Below are 21,176 nucleotides of genomic sequence, written 5' to 3'. Positions count from 1 at the left end.
ATGTCCTCCGCAGGCCGCATGTGGCCCACCGGCCGTAGTTTGAGGAAGCCTGGTCTAATACTTTAATCACACTGACAGCACAACATTTTCCACTATGTTTATATATCCGCCTTCTTGACTAGAGTATTCAGTCCTTCATGATACAGCGTAGTCATTTTTTTACTTCCAGAATCTTTCAACAATGGTTTATGCATAGTTGTCAATAAAAGCATTTTTAACAATGATAAATTGATAATTAATACTGTTACCAGTACTAACTATTAAATAATACTGTTGTTTTAAACTAAAGGCTTAAATGGGAATACCATTAGAATAGCCCACCCCACCCCCAAAAAATAAAAGGCTTGCTTCTTAATAATTGTCTAGTCAAACCAATAAACCCCCACCCTGTGCGGAGCTGATCAGAGATGGCTGATGCAATTCTCCCTGGACCTTGCACTCAGCCACGTGTGCACTCTACCAGGAACTAGGAAGTGCTCCCTTACCTGGCTCGGGGCACGGCCATGCCTGCTTCCATCAATCACCAACAGCCACCTTTGCCTGGCTAGGGGGCGCGGATGTGCCTGCGTCCACCAATCACCAGCAGCTTTTCTTACCTGGCTAGGGGCTCGGACATGCCTACGCTCACCAATCCTGGACGGGCACCTTTGTCTGGCCAGGGACTCAGGTGCTCCTGCTGCACCAATCCCTGGCAGACACCTCTGCCAAGTCAGGAACCCAGATGTGCCTGTACCTTCCAATCCCTGACCATCTTACTAGATACGGGCCCAGGGCCAGCCCAGCCACGTGTCTCCCGGCAATAAAAAGGTCACTCCTATAGCCCAGGGCGGGACTCCCTTGGCATGCTGTGGACTGTGGGACTTCACCCAGGCGGGTTTTTCCCCTAATAAAGCCTGTTTGCTCAAATTCGGCTGATTCGGTTTCTGGGGCCTCTCGACTACCTTACAATAATGAAATCATGCAATTTACAGTTAGTTTATTCTAAACTCTCCTGAGACCATGTACTGTGGTCTACACCTTTAATAAGAAGTACATATTTAAATGCCTTGCAATCTACACATCTAAAAATTACACATAATAGCTTTATATAAATTAGAACCCTTCCTGAAATGGGTAAATTTGGTGCGCTGATGAAATCATGTCATTGCTTAATGGCCACGTAAAAATAATCAGGATATTAACAATTTAACTTATATGTCCTTCACATGATCAATTTTAAACAAAAACAAAATGTTCTTAATAAAAAAAGATTTGTAAATAATTTAACTTATATGTCCTTCACATGATCAATTTTAAACAAAAACAAAATGTTCTTAATAAAAAAGGATTTGTAATCTAGTCTTCTGATCATGTTATAAAACCCCTATTTATCAATGTGAACATGAGGTGCCTTTGGGATATACATACAGAAAACTTCCAACTAAAAGGATATATGGTAATAATATAAAGAAAATTGCTAAATCTGTAGCATTCATATTGGACAACTTGGCTATGATATATGAGCATTCAGAAATCTAAAACTTAAATTGTTAATAGACATTGAAACTATTTCCTTTGATTTGAAATAATAATCATACCTAACAGTTGCCAATGTATTAAGATATTCAAAACTACTACTAATATTACCACTACAGGCATCTTTGTGACAACTATAAGTCACAGTTGTTCCTATTATTCAAGTTGGAAATTTGGTGTGCTGAGGTCATTTCCTGAGGTACACAAAGAACTTAATGAGCCCTTTCCATACCCTCCCCGTCTTCTCTCCCCTGAGATCCAAAGATTAACATCAGTTCCATTTTCTGGAGATAAAGGGACTGCATTAACAATGATGTGCCCTAGCTGTCTTCTTTTTACAATAAATTACCATATTTATATTTTGAAACTGTCATATACTAGAGGATATTAAATATCCTCTCCTCATAATTAACTCTTTAAACCACATTAAATGGCTTGGCTCCAAACAGACTGTGAAAGTTAAAGGACTATAATTCTATTACTAATTATTTAATAATTAAAACCATTTTATTCTATAATTGATTTCCACTGAGAAATGCACAGTGGCTAACAAGCTCAAATATTTCTCCCTTCAATTCTTAAGATATAAACAAGAATTTCAGCTTGGAGTTCCTAGCAATAAATATATGATAAAGAAGAAAGCACATCAATTAAGAGTAGGATTGTACCACCAAATATTTTAATTGTTGTCAATAAAGTTATACACCTATAAAAAGTTGCTTAGGTAAAAGTTGTGAGAAACATATAGTAATATACTGAGCTGCTTGTATTGGATATAAAACTTCAAGAGATGAAATTTTATCTAGATTCAGCTATTTAGAGAAATGTAAGAGTAATACAAGATCAGAAATCATTGCTACATAAACAAGAGACCTTATTAAACAAAACTATGTTCCTTCTTTTCCATGTTCCTTGTATTTGGGAAACAGAAAGGACTCTTTTTGTTGTTGAGGGAAGATCGATCAGGACTGTAGGGTGGAAGGGTACAGTTTCCCAAGGAACTACTCACAGAACAGCCCTCAAAGAACAAGCAGGTGCACTGTCACTGTGGAAAAGAATTCCTATTTCGTGGCATAACTTTCCTGGCCTTTTTCTTACCACTGCTGCTTTCCATTTTCTTAAAAACTTCCTAATAACCCCCTGACTATTGTGGTTTTTAAAAATAAGTCAAAATTATCCCTTTAGAATTCCCAAAAATTCACCATAAGCCAAGCTGACCTTTCTGTCTCAAATGGAAATGCTCTAGGAGATCCACTCAGAATCCACTATTTTGTTTGGACCTTGCTCCCTGGGGTCATATTTGTAAACCCAAGACTTGTCCACAGTTAGAATATATCATTAGCTTTGATCTTGCTTAAAAGATTGATGAAAATACCAGCTCTTTGAGCTAGCTGACCTTTGGGCAATGCTTCTAGCACCCACTGAAGCAAAAGCTAGCTAAAGCCAAGATGTCCACTTAAAACAGAAAATGCAGAACCATATGAGACTCTTAGCTTCAATAGCTATCAATGCTAATTATATGGTCTTCTTCCACCAGTTACTGGACCTTAGCCAATTTGTTGTCAGGGACAAGGGTGATGGTTTCCTCTTGGTTCATCTTTGAAATTTTCAGAACCTTCCTTAAAATGCTTGATTCATCTAAAAACTATTGTTCTATGAGGAGCAGCATTTCAGTAAACTTGTTGCAAAGCTTCAATGATTTAGGAAAAGTTTTGTTTAAAAGTTTGTATTAGCCCTAACTTTAAAATCGTTTTCACGGAACAAGAAGTATATTTTTTAAAAAGGCAAATGCACTACTGAGAAACTTGTCTGCAGCCATCCACTGGTCACAGAGATATACTTTTAAGATATGTTGTTTGGAATAAACCTGTGCATGTGTGAACTGGAGCCCTAGTCCCAAGATGTTTTTATCTTGCCTTCAGACAAGATTAAAAAAGATCTTTGAGAAGGGTAAGTGCAAATAGTACTTAAAAGTACAATATATAGTGTTTGACCGTGAAGAAAACACCTATAGCTAGTTTTACAAAAAGAAAAAGATGCTTAAAAATATCTTTTTTGTAATAATGTACAAAGCAAGAAATAAAGCCCCCAGAAAAGAAAGAAAAGACAAACCGGTTAAAAATGCAAACACACATACATATATTAAAAAGTTCAGGAAGATAGTTTAAACATGTTTCAGTTCCCCGTATGCTCAATTAATTACCAACCATTGTCTTTTTATACCAAGTATCTGATAAAGTAAAAGTGAGGTACTGAATTAGAGAACTTCCTGGTATAAGGGGAAGCCAGCCCCTAGCACATCATTACGGGTCCGGTAGCCGCAATTGTACAGCGATAATAAGTAAAGATTATAGTACCTTTATAGAGTGCATGAGATAGAAGAGATATTGAAATAATGGAGTCAGACACATTTTATGGTAGCAATGCTCACCTCAGCCCCTCTTGGTGATCCATGTGGAGAGAGAGAGGGAGAATCGTTATGCTAACCAAGGCTTTTATATTCTCTGGGGACATGCAAGCCCTCTAATTACAGGGGCAGACGTACGTCATAGGAAGGGGTTGTGCTATAGGTAATACAATAATGGGAGGGGGTGATCTAAGGGAACCACGCAATAGAAGAGGAGGGATTGGGGGTACACATGTGGCAAGATGGGCGGATCCTGGAATTAGGATGGCAGCTTAACTTCGGATGTCACATAGCAGGTTTGACCTGTTTGACCTCAACTGATAGAGACCATTATCATTGGGGTGTGAATTCCACCTACAGGAACCAAGCTAATGGTCCCAAGCCTCATGGAGAAATAGGTTCACTGTCCCCAGCAGCAGGGAGCAGGGCCTACTGTGTAGTCTGGCGACTAACTGCCTTTAAGGGAGAATGTCTGTAAGCATTTGACCTCCCCCCACACTGGTAGTGGAATCAATTTGTGGTTTTCTCCTTCAAAGGCTAAGAAAGAGCCCCAAGATGAAGATTGGAAATGAGCAAAGTCTGGGAAGAGTCCAGGACATAGAAATCTATGAAAATACCTCAGGCAGGATCAACACTTCCCTCCAGTAATGGACTTGGCTGTCCTTTCATACTAGAACTCAGGGTGCAAACGGCTGAGGCCTGAGATGGGAGGATGTATAAAATTACAGACGCACGGAAGCATTAGCCTCACTGCTAATACATAAATGATCCACAATAGAAAACACATTTTTTCTTCACATGTGGACTCCCACCATTATGAACATTTCAGCAACTAGACGTGAGCGTATTTAGTCAACCACAGCAAAAGAACAAGGTAACCACAAAAAATGGGAAAGAATCAAGGTAGCATTAAACTTCTCAGCTTCAACACTAGAGTTAGCAGACAAGGGCAATAAAGAACTACTAATCAGTAAAGAGATTTGCAGACATGCACAAGATCAGGTAACCTATATATCCATCAGAAAGTGTGTTTGCATTTTTAAACGGTTTGTCTTTTCTTTCTTTTCTGGGGGCTTTATTTCTTGCTTTGTACATTATTACAAAATTCTTATGTAACGGGAAAGAGCAAAGAACATTTTGGTGGAGGAAGTACTCGTTATCCTATTTCCAAATTATAAGGACAACATGTATCTGACAATGAATGCAAGCACAGAAAGAAACCATTTCTGCCATGAAAAAATATACAACCGCTAAGTTAACAAGGGAAGAAATGCAAACAATAATGTGATCACACAGAAACAGTCTTTGGAGTGGAAGGGGGAGGGAAATAGGCCAAACAATATAAATAAATTATGGTAGGAAAAAGAAAACCATGTAGTTACAGAACAACAATCCTTAAAGAAAGAATTGAATTCTCTAGTAAATATACAATGAGCTTAACAAAACCAACTACATTTCCAAGAAACACAATTCAAAGTAGTGAAATATGTCCACTGAAGGATTAGGCTAATGTGTGAAAAGAATCACCATACACATTGCATGTGACTTCCATCACTATATTCTCAAAAGATATATGCAGACTTCATCCAGTTAACATCAAATCAGAAAAACTCCAGAAACTTGGCTTTGGGGTTTCATCTTGTTTGCTATCTGGAGCAGAGTGCTAGTTGGAGCTAAGTGCTAACAATAAGAAGAAACAATCCAGAGTGATAGTCCTAAGAAATATGAAGGGAAGTAAAAGGGAGGGAAAAAAAGTGTTCTGTAATTCTTGAATCCCTAGAGAAATCATCTAATTTGATTATTAAAAACAATCGTCTTTAGGGAACCATCTAACAGTTTTCAGGTTGAACAACTACTACCCACCAGTCACATCACTACCTTATCAAGTCATTTCATTAAAGCCACCACCACTGGTGGCCAAACATGCACAATCCCACTCTAACTATGCAATAGTTAGTGACTGGTACATCGTCAGATGGGACTTGTATTGTTTCTATGTCTCAAAGTAAGACAGCTTTCAGTTTAACAGTCTTACTCATGACTGATCACAGTGAAAATTAAAAAGCTGAAAATAAATTAATAGGCAAAAAGATACCCGGCAAATTCAAAACAGCAAAAAAAGAGGGAGAATTTAGTGTTAACGGCAATAAAAAATACAAAAGGTGTAAATAATGACAAAAAGCATGACTTGTGAAACAAAAATGCTAATTGTAAGTATGCATATATCAACAACCTGTTGAACCTGTTGCTAAGTCATGTTGACTTGGTACTTGACTCATACTGACCCAACTGTTAGGAGCTATCAAGTCTGTTCTGACCCATCTGTACAACATCGTAGCTAAATATAAAGGAATACTATTAAATAGGAAAAGAGAACTTGATCATAAGACTTCAAAACATTTATTTTATATGGAACTAGTAAAGAGAATAGTAAATTAATTGTACATCTTGAATAGAAAAAATCTTATATTCCTTAAATAGTGAAATATCTTTTTCTTATCAGTATGTCCAAAAGACTTCTAGAAAAGTCAACACATTATGCTAAAGATGGCAAAATTTCAAGAACAGATTTTATAGGCTACAGATTCCCCAATTTAAATTAAGAATTACAAAAATCACGTTTTAAAAATATAAAATGCAATTTTCAAAATTATGTATAGGATAACATATGGGATTTTTAACAACATTTCAACCCTAATAGGCCAACCACAAAGCTATACCTTTCACAAGGTTAACCATAAACTGTCTTTGGAATTCTCCCTCAGGCTCAAAGAAGTAACATTTTCTCCTCTATTTCTTTACAGTTTAAATAACAACCTTAGGCAATCTCCATTCTGTCATATACAGTGAACCCTCGTTTATCGCGGTTAATCGGTTCTAGACCCTACCGTGATAAATGAAATTCCCGAAGTAAGATTCCTTATTTGTAAATCAAATATTTTCGTAGTTAGAGCATAGAGGACATGAAAAAACACCCTTTAGTCACCATTACACTCGTATTACCCAATTTATTAAACGAAAAAGGGAAAATACAGTAAAACATTTTGGACGTTACAATTATCATTATTTATTATATTACTTATGGCATCAAGCGTGTACAGTATGAGCCAATCAGTGGCCGTAATGACAGAGCATGCGCTGTTACGCAAAAACCGCGATAGAGTGAAGCCGCGGAAGTCGAAACACGAAGTGGCGAGGGTTCGCTGTAATCATTCTTTTATTTTTTTAATCCAATGTGTGATCTAAGAGGAATATGATTATTGATGTGATTAAAAAATGGATTTCAAATATATTTTAATTTCAAATCTATTTGTTATGCTTAAACTTCAGTTATCCTAAATTCTTTTAACACTTTTAATGAGATGGTCCTTCTTGTAATACTGTACTGTCTAAAAAGGTCATATGATCCCTCTACATAAGAAATAAAAAGCCTTTTTAAGCAAGCCATGTATAGCATGTGTGCTTGTGAACTGTTCTATAATCAAAAGCTTATTTCATTGGAAATTACCAAAATTAATTTTATAACAGTACTGTGAAAATTATAATCTAGAAGTTTAATGTTAAGAACAGGCATTGATTGTATTCCTATGCCTAGCACAAAGGAATGAAGGCTAAACAATGGGTGTTCAACAGGGAAGAGAGTACAGAAAATAAAAGTTCTCAGGGATGCTGTACTTGTGCTGAAAGATATCTACCGGCTTCCTAAAATTGAAAGTAGCATTTTATATATGTGTTACTCAGTCTGTTCTTTATGCTTTAGGGCACTGGCATATAAAAATACAGGCCCCTTTAAAAACAATGTAATATTCCTCTTTTGGGATCTGTTCAATGTTTCCTCATGATTAAACTCAGGTTATATGTACATCTGCAGTCAGATCCTATAGAAGACATTTGATGTTCACTTGTCCCTCACTGCATATTAACTGTGATAAACCAATTCAATTCTAAGATGCATGGTTACTATTTTTCCTCTTGTAAGTGATAAGCAACCATACAAATATCCTGCTTCTTATAAGCTTAGCTTATCCATTGATTATTCTTTTTTTTTCTTTTCTTTTTTGAGCCGAGTCAACCTTTATTTGTGAACAGAGGTTAGGTGGGAGGCCTTTCCAGCAGACCCCACTGCTCACTCACAATTGCAGTTGGCACGTCAGGGGCCTGGGGACACATGAGACTCCAGTCACGGTTGTGGATGGGGAGGGGGCACAGCAGGACAAGGGAGTGCACAGGGTCCCATCAAGCACCCAGGGTTCAGGAGACTTGGGGAGACACCTGGTTTGGCTGGAAAGAGGGACTGGCTTCTGACTGTAATCTCTGGGTGGGGGCTGGCTACCCAGGTGGCTTCCAGAGGGAGGAGTGATGTCTGACTACTGGAGGGGCCGCTCCCTTGTCCAGACCTCAGGTGGCCTGCGCTCAGCTGGAGTTCCTCTGGCGGATCTGTTTGTCTTTGTCATTCATGTTGTGTCAGCTGCTCTTCAGTGGTGCAGACCCATGTTCTCATCATCCAGGACGTCCTCGGGCTTGCGCCCCTTCTCCTAGATGAAGATGATGGTGACCAGCACGAGGACATCGGCCACAATGCCCAGGAAAGGCCAGAGGGCAGGTAGGCGGCTGCACACGCGCAGCGTCACAACGGCATGGTGGGTGCCCTCGGAGCTGGTCCCGTTGCATAGTACGTTCCAGGGTCGTTCTGCATGTCCAAGTTCTCGATATGTAACTCCGTATGCCCCTCCCAGGACTGCACCATGACCTTGCTCTGTGAGCCGATCGCAATGACCTTCCATTGATTATTCTTGTCTGAGCCAATTTACAGTGACGGTAATAAAAATGTGATTTTCTAACTTTAGGACTGCTTCCACAGTTAGTATTCTATTGAAAGCAAGAGTCTGCTTCCTCTCACCCTCAATTTATTATCACTGGAGATTCCGATATTTATATTTTCTTCAAGTTTACAATTTATTCCTGTTGTTGATTATTTTTATGTTCAAATTGCCCCAGATTTGGCAAGTGAGAGCCCCTTTAGTTGGCTCTAAATACACTACCATGTCTTTTCAAAGCACTTGGCTAGTTTCTGGCACAAGACGACATAGATTCATCATGCATCTTCTAGCCTCAGTGCGACAACAAGCCTCTCTGAGAGTAAGGAATGATATTAGAAATCAATATACTGCTCTGAGATGTGCTCATGACTATCGAATATATTGCTTTTTAAAAGTCCTTTCAGTGTATAGAATTAGAAAATGTGCATACAGGTTTTATGCACGTTTGCATGGATATACTTATACACATATAAATTGTACATACATATATATTCACTTATTTTTAAAACTCTAAATTCTTCCTAGAAATTCTCCACTGCCATATTTGTATTTCTTGCCATCCTTAATAAGAACCCTAACTGGTAGTATCAAAACTCAATCGTTCATCCTATAGCACCTCTAAAGGGAGCCCTGGTGGCACAGGGATTACCCACAAGGGCTGTAGTTTGAAACCACCAGCTGCTCCGCAGGAGAAACACAGGGCTTTCTACTACTGTATAGAGTTAGTCTCAGAAACTCACAAGGACAGTTCTACCCTGTCCTATGGGGTCACTATAAGTCTGCATAAACTCAATGGCAGTGGGTTTATTTTTTGAGTTTACAGCACATGTAAAATACTTTGGAATTTCACAACTCAAAACAGTACAAAAGAAAAAAATCCTACTAAAAAAAGAGCTTCAGATTTTTTGCAGTTCTCCCCATCCCATCCCATTCCCAATCTTAATTTGGCCTACCGACCTTTCTTAAGAAAAAAATTACTCAGCACCTTCCTGGGAATAAAAAATGTTGTCTATCGCCCATAATTCAGGATAAAATTTAAGTTATTTGCTTTTGCAGGCAGCTTGGATCATTCCAGTACCTCCCAAGTGGCAGTATCACCTTTTTGAGAAACACTGGCCCAGAGTTCCTAGCAGGCTCCAACAGGGGAATTCGCACAAATCTTTGAAGTTTTAGAGCAAACCCATGCCATTTTCTAAAGGGTGTTATTTCTCTAAGAAACAGATCTTACCTTACTAATGGACTCAGAAATGGAAAGGCAGTACAGGGACGACTCAAGTTGCCCGAAATGAACTGGGTGTTATAATTAAGCCATAAGTGTAGGCATGGCAGAAAACTATCATTAAGTGGAATTGTTTGATAAAATACTGAAGAAGAACCGGTTCGGAAGACACTGGTTCAGAAGATTACTCTTTGCAGGGTCTGTCTTCTCTTCAATCCATAGGTAATAGATTTCTTAAAAGCAAGTGAATAAGGAAAACCTCAGTTTTCTTATTCTTCAGCACTACTGGAGAGTAATAGTAATAATAATAATAAGGATCCCAGTGGGCCAAAATGTAAGCAGTCCAGTATGCACTCAGAGATGCCTGGAAGAGCAAATCTACATTGATGTCTAAGAGCAAATCTACATTCATTTATGAGCAGCTGCCAGGAGTTCGGAAGGATAATCAGTTGTGGAAAGAATAAGATTGAAAGGTTGGTGAAAACAAGGTCTGGGTTTGTTCAGGAACTTTTCAGAATAGACAGATTGGGGGTGGGGTGGGGAGAGAATGCACCCTAAGTGAATTCCCACCAAAGGGCATTCACTACAGAGAAGCTCAATAATTAGTGGACAAAATAACTCATTCTGAATGTCAATCAGTTTCTTTCCTCAGATATCCAAAGGCTCAATCAAATAAAAACCAGCAACTGAGGTAGTAAAGAAATTACGCCCGGGCTCAGCTCTAACCAGCAATGATTGGGTGGTCACAGCTACCACTGAATGGAGAACCTACTAATGGCAGAGAAGTGCTGAGGCCAATTACTCAATTACCTAAGGGTAGGTTGATGACACACATCTTTATCTCGGAGGAGAACAAGAGGCTCACCAATCTACAGACGTATTTCAGATCCAATATTCCCTTTGATCCCTTAAGCTTCCATCAACCCTACCCTCTTGTGAACTTTGGAGTGTCTTATTCATTAACATGTTTTGCCACAAAAGAGGGCTTCTAATCAAACACTCTTTTGGAATTCACTCCTTTTACTCCACCCATCACCTTAGAAGCAAAGATGGCAAGGCTTCATCTATTTTGGACATGTCATCATGAGTGAACAATCCTTGGAGCAGGACACAGGCTTGGTAAAATAGCAGGTCCGTGAAAGGGGAAAACACCCTCAATGAGACAGGCTGATAGAGTGGCTACAAGAATGAGCTCACACAAGCAATGGTTGTGAGCATGGTGTAGGATTGGGCAGTGTTTCACTCTGTTGTACACAGATCATTTTGAATTGGAACTATCTTTACAGCACCTAACACTATCAACCTCAACACCTAGAAGCAATTGACTTAGCAGAACAAGCTTTGCCCCGTTGCGTTAGTCTGGGTACATTAGAGAAACAAATGCACAGAAACCCCTACGTACGAGAGAGAGTTGCTGCCCAAGCCCACAAGTCCAACATTAGCCCATATGTCCAACACCTATCCACAAAGTCCTTCTCCATCTCAAAAACAGACACAACGATCCAGACTGCAGGAGGAAAACCGAGCCAGTGAATGTGTAAGCATCTCAGCTCTGGCAGGGGTCTCCACACGGCTGCTCCTGCACCCAGGGCTGCATCAGGATAGGTCCATGCGGCTTCTCCTCAGGGATGTCTTGCAGGAAGTAAGCCTTGCCGGCTGAAGCAGGGAACTACTAAGGCAGCTGCACCCTGGTCCGACCATCAGAAAGTAAGAGACCTGAGGACTAGAAAGGCGAGGTTCACCAAGCCATTTATCTCTCCACCCTTCAATTAACCCCACATATGTTTATCAGCCAGGCTTGCACAATAAACTTTAACTATCTCACCAATTATAAGTGCAAAACATACATCCTAAGTTAAGAGACCACACTTAAAGGGACAGTGTTCTTATAGGATACAGATGCTTTGATTTTTTTTTTTCATTTTGTTTATTTCTTTTTATTTATTTTTTTAAACATTTTATTAGGGGCTCATACAACTGTTAGCCAATCCATACACACATCAATTGTGTAAAGCGCATTTGTACATCATTCTCAAAACATTTTCTCTCCACTCAAACCCCCGACATTAGGTCCTCATTTTTCCCCTCCCTCCCTGCTCCCTGCTCCCCCCTCCCTCATGAGCCCTTGATAGTTCATAAATTGGTCAGATGCTTTGATTTTGCAAGCAAATTTACAATACAAATTTTCCTTTGTCAACACATGAAGGGGCTTCAAAATTTTGTGGAAAATTTTTATTTATCTATTTATCTTTAATTCATTTTTTTCTATGAAATTTTTGAAGTCCCCTTGTACACGGATTGAGAAATCAAAAGATGGAAATGGGAGTGGCTCTTCTTAACCCAACTAATAATCCAGTATCAACATTTTTGCTTCCAATCCCTCAACTTTGTGCCAAAAGGGATGGAGATTCTCATTCACAAAGTAGAAATCACAGGAAACAAGAATGGTTCCACGGAACCATAAATTAAAATTGCCAAATGACCATTCTATGTTCCGGATGTAACAGGCAGTATCAGGGGATTACCTAGTTTTGCCTGTGGGTAGGTTGATTACACACATCTCTATCTTGGGCAACAACAGGCAATAAAAGAATTGCTCTACTAGCTAAAGAACTAATCCTGTGACCAAAGAAAATGTGGGCTCCTGCTACACTATCCAATATGAAGGGCTAATTCCAGAACCAAGTAGTATAGCTTTGGGGTGACCCTTAGTATTTCCATGTCCAATGGTAAATGTTAATGGAAAATTATAGAACCAAAATGAGTAAGATTACTGAGAACTCAAAAAAAAATTGGCATAAAGGTCTAAGGTCCCAGCAGAAAACAAAAGGGAAAAAATAGACAGTGGAAGAAAAACGTTGCCATTTGTGGTCTTGAAACCAGTAGTGGGATTTTTGATGTGGACCAATGTGACAGTTTAGTTATCAGGTAATAAAATATTCAGATGGAATTGAAACTGATTTTGAAAAGCAGACAACACTGCCCAGGAATCTCACTGCAATCTAGTCCATTCTGACTCACAGCAGCGCCAAAGGACAGAGTAGAACTGTCCCTTTCGGTTGTTGAGACTTTAAATCTTTACAAAAGGAGTAGACAGCCTCATCTGTGTCCTGAGAAGCCACTGGTGGGTGGCTCTGAATCACTGACCTTGTAGTGCACAGCACCAGGAAACAGTTAACATAAACTGTCTCTCAGAAATGAACAAATTATTATTGGGATTTTACGTCTCCTCATTTTGTCTCCTCATTTTATGTCTCTCACTGAGTGAGAGAATACTTGCATCTTGTTAACTGAACAATAATGGGTTTGTTTTTTATAGCAGTTCAAATATGTATAGAAATGTACAGATGCTAAACAACAAAGTGGACATCTATTATTAAGTTTGTGTCACTTGGTTTTAAAGCCACTTTATAAACTTGTTTTATTTGTATATCCCTGCCATGCACTTAAATACATTTTGCTTGGAATAAACCAGTGCATGTATGGACTGGAATAACAGTAGCAATACTTTTTTACTTACCCTAATAGACTTTTTAACATGTATGAAAATTTCTATCTAATACATCTGTATGATAACTACTTTATTACAGCAATGAAACATGACTCAAAACCTGTGTTGAAAGGTAAAAGACTCCATACAATGACTAACATTTTTTCTAGGATTAATAGATACAAGATATCTTTCAAGGTAGTCATTTCATTCAAAAGTTTGTAGAAATATTTGTAAGTATGGAAGTAAATGGTATTTTAATATAATATTTTAATGTAATTAATATAAAAACTCCGAGCTCATTGGAGGTCACATTCTATGAGTTCCGTGCTTTTGAAACAGACTACTCTTCATTCAATAGATTACATGAATTTGTTCTTATAATGCTTCGCTAACATACTGACTTACTATTATTAGCCACTTTTGGATTTACTAAAAACTGCTATAGGGCTGCTATGAGTCAGAATAACTCAGTGGTGATGAGTTTTGCTACAGTACGCATCATTTTTAGTATTAAAAAGCATACTAAACAACTGAATAAGACATTTCATGTAGTAGTTACCAAGTTATACTTCATATTAAGGACTCTATTTTTAAAAATGGATGCTCATCTTGCATAAATAAAGACCTACCTGTGTAAAAATTACATTAAATGCTGACATTTTAGAATACTTTAAAGATACAAGAATCAAAAGGAATTCACCTTTTTAAAGATATTTAAATAGATAAAAGTTTAAAAGAACAAAATACATTGAAACATAGTAAAAACAAAAGCAAAACTTGGGTGACAATCTTCTAAATTAAATTGCATTTTCTTTTATGTAACTGCAGGAGTGCCAAGTGGTACAAAATAGCTATACACTGAACTCCTAGCCCAAAGACTGACAGTTTGAACCCACACAGAGGCACCTTGGGAAGACAGGCCTGGTGAATAATTTCTGAAAGGTCACAAGCTGGGAAACCCTTGGAGTTCTCTGCACATGTGAGATCATGAGTCGGAACTGGTTCAGTAACGACTAACAGAAACATGTATTAATTGCGATGGAAAATTACACACAAAAATATAAAGATTAACCTTTTCTGCTACTTAGAGAAATGGGCATTCTTTTTGACTTCATGAAGCTTTTATTATCATTGTTATTACCTGTACAAAGCACAACAAACTAATTTTTCAAAAATAAAAAAACAAATTGGTAGAAGACATGAGGATCATACTATAACAGTAACTAGAATAACTACAGCATCAGACAAAAAAGATTTAGTAATAAAGAAATTTAATAAAATGCACTTCCTCTTTGATGTATTATATTTCCACAGACTTAGTCATCTTTGTCTTTTAAAACAAAACAACAGCACAGAACCACCAGAACTGGTATCTCCATTGTTTTAGCATATTTATTAATGTATATTGTGGCAACCCAGAATATCTGTATACCAGATACTTTATCACTTTGAATTTAATGCTTACCAATATTTATCTGGAGAAATAATATTTTTTGAAAATTGGAAAAATATGTGTGCACGCACGTATGTATACATATGAGTAAATAAATAAGTAGATTATCTATAAATACTTATGCAACACTATTTAGGGTACTCAAATAATTGTTCCCACTAAATTATACTGGGCCATTAAGTCATAAGGCTTTATGTAAGGATATAAAATGCTAAACTCCCAATTTTTAAAAACTGACATCTATACCACTTTATTAAAAGCACCTATTACTTAGAATGTAACCACATTGCATGTTACCTTCACTATGAAAATTCATAGTGAAGACAATCTCATGGAGTATGGCCCACAAGGCTGATTATATACCCTTTGCTCCATTAGCTCCCAAAGAAAAGCTTATTTGCGGCTCGCCTTTGGCAAGCGCGAGACTTTCATGACACACACTAGTGAGCTCGAGGTTCTCCGCTAGTGTGCTCTTACTTGGTTTCACTGAGTTCTCGTTACAATTTCCTTGGAGCATTTATGTTTTTTGCAATGTATCTACTTGCATAAAATGCCTTAAAATGTGTCTTAAAAAGGTGAAAAAAATGTTTGGGAAAACAATGAAAATATTAATATTATACTATCTTTTCATCAAATGAGTAATTAGTAAAGGCAAAAATTGACCAGTAAATAAAAAAATTAGTACTTACTAAACATGAAAATTTTTAATAAAATGCAACAATTAAACTATAATCAAGTATAGATAAATTTTTGCTCTTCAAATGGAAATAAAGCAACAGCCTTCAAAGTAAAAAATACTCATTTCAATACATTTAACTATAGTACCAGTGATCGTGCTTATACGAACAAGTCATTTGACAGGCTAATTTTTAAGTAAAATCAACTCTCACTTTTACAATTTAATAAAGTATTCTTTTTACTGTAAAAGGGGATTTTTAAGGCAAAAATTATAGTGTTTCAATGTGAACGGTTACGGGTCACGGGAAAAATCTATGATAATTAGATAGCGTGTTTAAAAAAACAAACTAACCCCAATGCCATTGAGTCAATTCTGATTCACAGGAACCCTAAAAGGCAGAATCAAACTGTCCTATAAGCTTCCTGAGGTTGTTGCTAGAAGAATTAATTCATGGTGGTGCTGTGGGGTAGGCACTGGGATTCACAGCAAGGTGAGCAGTTCAAAAATTCAACCCAACCAGCTGCTCCGCGGGACAAAGAGGAGTCTGCTCCTATAAAAATGTGGTCTCTGACAACTACAGTTGCTGAGCCAGAATTTCTCATGGGAAGTGGGTAATCCTTTTCTTTTCTTTTTTTCTTCAATAAATCATTTTATTTGGGTCTCTTAGAGCTCTTTTAACAATCCATACATCAATCGTATCAAGCACATTTGTACATATGTTGCCATCATCATTTTCAAAACATTTTCTTTCTCCTTTAGCCTTGGTATCAGCTCCCCTTTTTCCTCCCTCCCCTACCTTCCCACCCTCATGACCCTTTGATACATTATAAATTATTATTTTCATATCTTACACCATCACTGTCTTCCTTCACCCACGTTTGTGTTGTTTGTCCCTCTGGGGAAGAGGTGCTTCACATGATCCTTCTGAGATTGGTCTCCCCCCCCCCGCACCTTCTCCCCACACTCACTGTATCGCTACTCCCATTACAGAAGCCAAATATCACAACTTTGAACCACTGACCTTTAGGCTAGCAGCTGCAAGCTACATCACTGGGCTACCAGGGCTCCTGTAATATCTATAAAGTCATACCCTTTAAACCAGTGGTTCTCAATCTTCCTCATGCCACGACCCTTGCATACAGTTCCTCAGGTTGTGGTGACCCCTCCCCACCCCCAACCATAAAATTATTTTCATTGCCACTTCTTAACTGTAATTTTGCTACTGTTATGAGTCGGGCAACCCCTGTGAAAGGGTAGTTTGACCCCAAAGTGGCCGTGACCCACAGGTTGAGAACCGCTGCTGTAAACAATGAAGCCAACACTAAACAGAATTATTTATGCTACAACTTACCCTTCTCCTCCCATTCTTGTTATCTTTAGGCGAAAATCCACAGAATTCAGACTGGGAGGCTTCCATTTCAAAATATCATCACATCGACCAGGCTTATATTTCTAAAGAGAGTTAACATGACAATAATAATGAATAGCTACATGTCTAAACATCTAATTGATTTATCATAACTTTTTATTAAGCAAAATTACTATTTCCTTTCTCAATATAATTTTTGTCATCTTCAACCAATGAATGAAACTAGTTACCTATCCTTTTATTGCTGGTCATTGTTTATTCTTTTTCTCACACATAAGACTTCGAAAAAGACTTACAGACTCTTGTCTGTACAAGTCCTAAAAAGAATAAACTCAGTTATTCTATTCAAACTTTTCATGACTCCAAGAAAGCTTGATAATACTTTTTTTAATGTTTTAAACTATTTTTCTCATTCAGCTTTACCAAGGCAAAATTTATAAGGAATAAAATTAGCAAATTTGAACTGTCTTATTCAATAAGTACTGACAAATGGAAAAGCACATAACTATCACCAAAGACATAATACAGAATATATCAATCACCCCCTAAAGTTGCCTCATGACTGAAACCAATTCCTCCTCCGTCCTTCTGGCACAACTGACCCAACTTTCTATCATTCTAGGAGGGCCTTTGCTACAACTCATAACATATTCTTACCGTAAGACTTCCGAGATCCAACACTGCTGTTTATACAGTATTAGTCTGTTTCTTTTTACTGATGACTAGGATTCCAAATTATGTGTATACCACAAATTATTTGTCTATTGACTAGTTGATGGATATCTAGGCTGATTCCAATTTATGGCTGTCATGAATAATGCTGCTCTGAATAGTCATGAACAAGTGTGTAGACACACTGTCATTTCTTTCTCTCTTTTTTCTCCTTATTCTTCATTTCGTACCTGGGAATGGAATGGCTGAATCTCATGGTAAATACATGTTTAACCTCATAATAGCCTGCCAATCTGCTTTCTAAAGTGCCCGTAACATTTTCCATTCCCACCAGCAACATGAGTCCAGTTGCTCTACATCCTTCCCATCATAGGGGATTATGCTTAATTTAATTAACATTTTCCAAATAACAAATGAAAACATTTTCATGTGCTTATTTATCATCTGCAATGGGTTCATTTGTGACCCCCCTCATGCCTACCCCTCCACTAAAAAATTCTAAGAGAATAGATTCCAAGTTTGTAGTACTTTGCCAAAGCACCAATGTAGACCTGTACACCAACTCTGAGGGGTGGTTATTCAGTAGTCAAACTCTTGTCTTCCGTGAAGGAGAGACAATGTTGGTGGGGGCTTTCTGTTGCTGTGACACTGAGCTTCCAGACTAAGACTAGGAAGAACAGCCTGGAGAACTACTTCTGAAAAATCAATCAATGGAAATCTTACAAATTATAATGGTCCATTCCCATTATGTAAAAGATCTCCAAGACAGACCTTATTATTTTTTTTGTTATTATTATTATTTTGTTATTAACCACAATATTAAGATTTCAACTCTTATTTGACCACTTTACTCAGTATAATCTTAATTAAAAATCTCAGTAGGTTCTTCTTTGGTGAATGAAGTGTTTGTTGAAATACGTTGGTTTTTTGGGTTGTTTGTGTCATTCCTGAATTATAAGAACTGTTGATAAATAGCCACTGTATGACATACAAATATGTTCTACCTGTCTTTTGCTTGCCTTTTCATTTTCTCAATTTCTTTTGAAAAGCAGAATTTTAATGTTTATGCAGTTAAAATTATCCATTTTTAATTATTATAATTCATACTTTGATCCTATTAAAGAAATATGCCTATCTGAACTCACTATAATTTTTCTACTATATTTTCTTAGAAACATTTTAGAGTTCTAGTGCTTATTTTTAGGTCTATGATCATTTCCAGTTTATTTATATGGTATAAAGCAAAGGGCTATGGGTTCATTGTTTGGCATATGGATATAAAATCAATTCAGCACCATTTGTTGAAAAGATTGTCCCTTCCTGGTTTAATCGTCTTGGCACCTTTGTCAAAAATCCATCATTTACAGATATAATTTTGATCCTACTACTCTGTTGCAAGGTAGCATAGTGGTTACATACTGGGCTGCTAAGGGCAAGGTCAGGAGTTGGAAACCACCAGCTGCTCCACAGGAGAAAGATAAGGTTTCCACTCTCATAGAGAGTTACAGTCTCAGAAACCCACAGGGGACATTCGACCCTGTCCATTCTAACACAGAGTGAGAGTTGTTTGAGAATCTGTGGCATCGATATATGTCTCTCTGCTAATACCATATTTTCTCAGGTAGTACAGCTTTAGACTAAGTTTTAAACTCAGATATGGCTTCAAATTGTTCCCTCTGAAAACACTTAGCTAATGTAGGCCATCAGCACTTTCACCTAAATTTTAAAATAAGTTTTTCTATGATAAATGAAAACCTACTGAGATTTTTAATTAAGATTATACTGAGTAAAGTGGTCAAATAAGAGTTGAAATATTAATATTTTGGTTAATAAATATTGTAAATCTATTGCTTTAAGTCTTCTTAAATTTCTTTCAGCATTGTTCTGTGATTTTTCCATAAACAGTGTGTATTAGTTTTGTTGATTTACTCCTAACAATTTCATATTTTGATATTATTGTAAATTATCATTCAAAAACATTTCAATTTTTCATATTTCTAAATATTGGCATTTGTACCATGACTTAGAAATTCTAGTGAAAATTTTGTACGTTTGGGGGATTTTTCTATATAGATGATCATATCATTTGAAAATAAAAGCAATTTTACTTTTTCCATTCTAGTCTAGATCACTTTTATTTATTTTTCTTGCTTTTAACACTGGCTAAGTCATATAGTGTGGTACAGGACCAGAAGAGAGAAGCAGTCCTTATTCCTGATCATAAGGCACAAGTATTTAGAAGTCAACATTAAATATAAAAGTAGCTCTAGTTTTATTACAAGTGCTTGTGTGATAAAAAAAAAACTTTAAATTTGATAAAGCACTTTTTAACACATTGAGATGATTCTATGTCACTGTTGATGAGGGTCATTATATGCACTGACTTTGAATGTTAAACCAGTCTTGCCTTCAGAATGACCCAGACATGGTTACATATTCTGTGAGCCCTTGAAAAGATCACTGGTTCTACTACTGTGTGATGGTGAGTTCTGTTAGGGTCAGGACAAGGTAGTTGATTATGCTGCTATTCAAGTCTTCTAAATCTTTGAGCTTTTGTAAGCTTATTCTACCAATTATTATGGGAGGGGTATTCAGATCTCCAACTCGAAAATAAATTCATGCATTTCTCTTTTCACTTCTGCCAGTTTTTGCTTCATGTACTATGAAACTCTTCATTAAATGCAGACAAACTTAGTACAGTTATGTTCTCTTGAGGAACTGATTATTATAAAAAGATCCTCTCTGTGGTAATATTCTTTGCTCTTAAATATATGATGAAATGAACATAGCCATTCCAGCTTTATTTTCATTAATATCAGCTTGGCATATCTTTCTCTATGCATTTACTTTTAACCAATATATGTGTTAAACTTAACCAATATACGTCAACACATAGCTTGTCCTCTAACTCAGTTCTCTTATCTTTGATACCGCAATTACTTTTTTTTACACTGGAAGCTTCAAATTCAAGTAAATACAAAAGTATTTGTGAAACATCTTAAGTCTACAAACTTTGTATATTTGGCAATGACTGTGAAAGATAAACTGTAGTCTCTTCTGTATCAATCATTTAATTTGTTACAAGAAAAAAAGATCATATGACAATGTGTTTTAAGTGTCTTCTGTGAACACAGTGAAGAGAAACTATTTACCTAACAGTAGCCTAAGGACTGATTTTAGAGGAACAGACATTGTAAGTCTTGAAGGAGAGACAATATTCATCATGTAGATTCAAAACATAAAATAAATGATCAATATTGGGGTAGAAAACCACAGGATTAAAAAAAAACAAACACAGGATCTACTGAAGGGAAAACAAATATGTCAATTCAATGAAGGCATGATAGAAATGGGGTCATATACAGAAGAACTTATTTAGGAAGGAAACTGTGTTAGGCATCGTCATTACTAGTATTTTTAAATATGTATGTGTATGTATATATGTGTAAAATATTAACATTCTAACAGCTTTTTATAAATTTGAGAAAAATGGCAAAGATGCTAACAACAGGCTCATTGATCTCAAAGAAAACCCCATACAAGAATAAG

At 37.0% G+C, this 21,176-nt stretch overlaps 1 protein-coding gene across 2 annotated transcripts in view; it reads right to left on the bottom strand.

Annotated features, from left to right (window-relative positions):
* The window catches only part of RNGTT (RNA guanylyltransferase and 5'-phosphatase), a 279,701-nt gene that overhangs the window by 103,421 nt on the left and 155,104 nt on the right, over positions 1 to 21,176 (bottom strand). For both annotated transcript variants that reach the window (XM_045294543.1, XM_004696250.4), the window contains exon 13: positions 16,938 to 17,038. In XM_045294543.1, the coding sequence (XP_045150478.1) occupies positions 16,938 to 17,038 (101 nt within the window). The remainder of the gene's footprint in view (positions 1 to 16,937; positions 17,039 to 21,176) is intronic.

This window comes from Echinops telfairi, unplaced genomic scaffold (genome assembly GCF_000313985.2).
Source record: "Echinops telfairi isolate 266 unplaced genomic scaffold, ASM31398v2 ScPeMD7_3533;HRSCAF=4204_0, whole genome shotgun sequence".
Taxonomy (NCBI): domain Eukaryota; kingdom Metazoa; phylum Chordata; class Mammalia; order Afrosoricida; family Tenrecidae; genus Echinops; species Echinops telfairi.
Note: the sequence above shows the minus strand (reverse complement) of the source record. Positions and strands in the feature narration are given on the sequence as shown.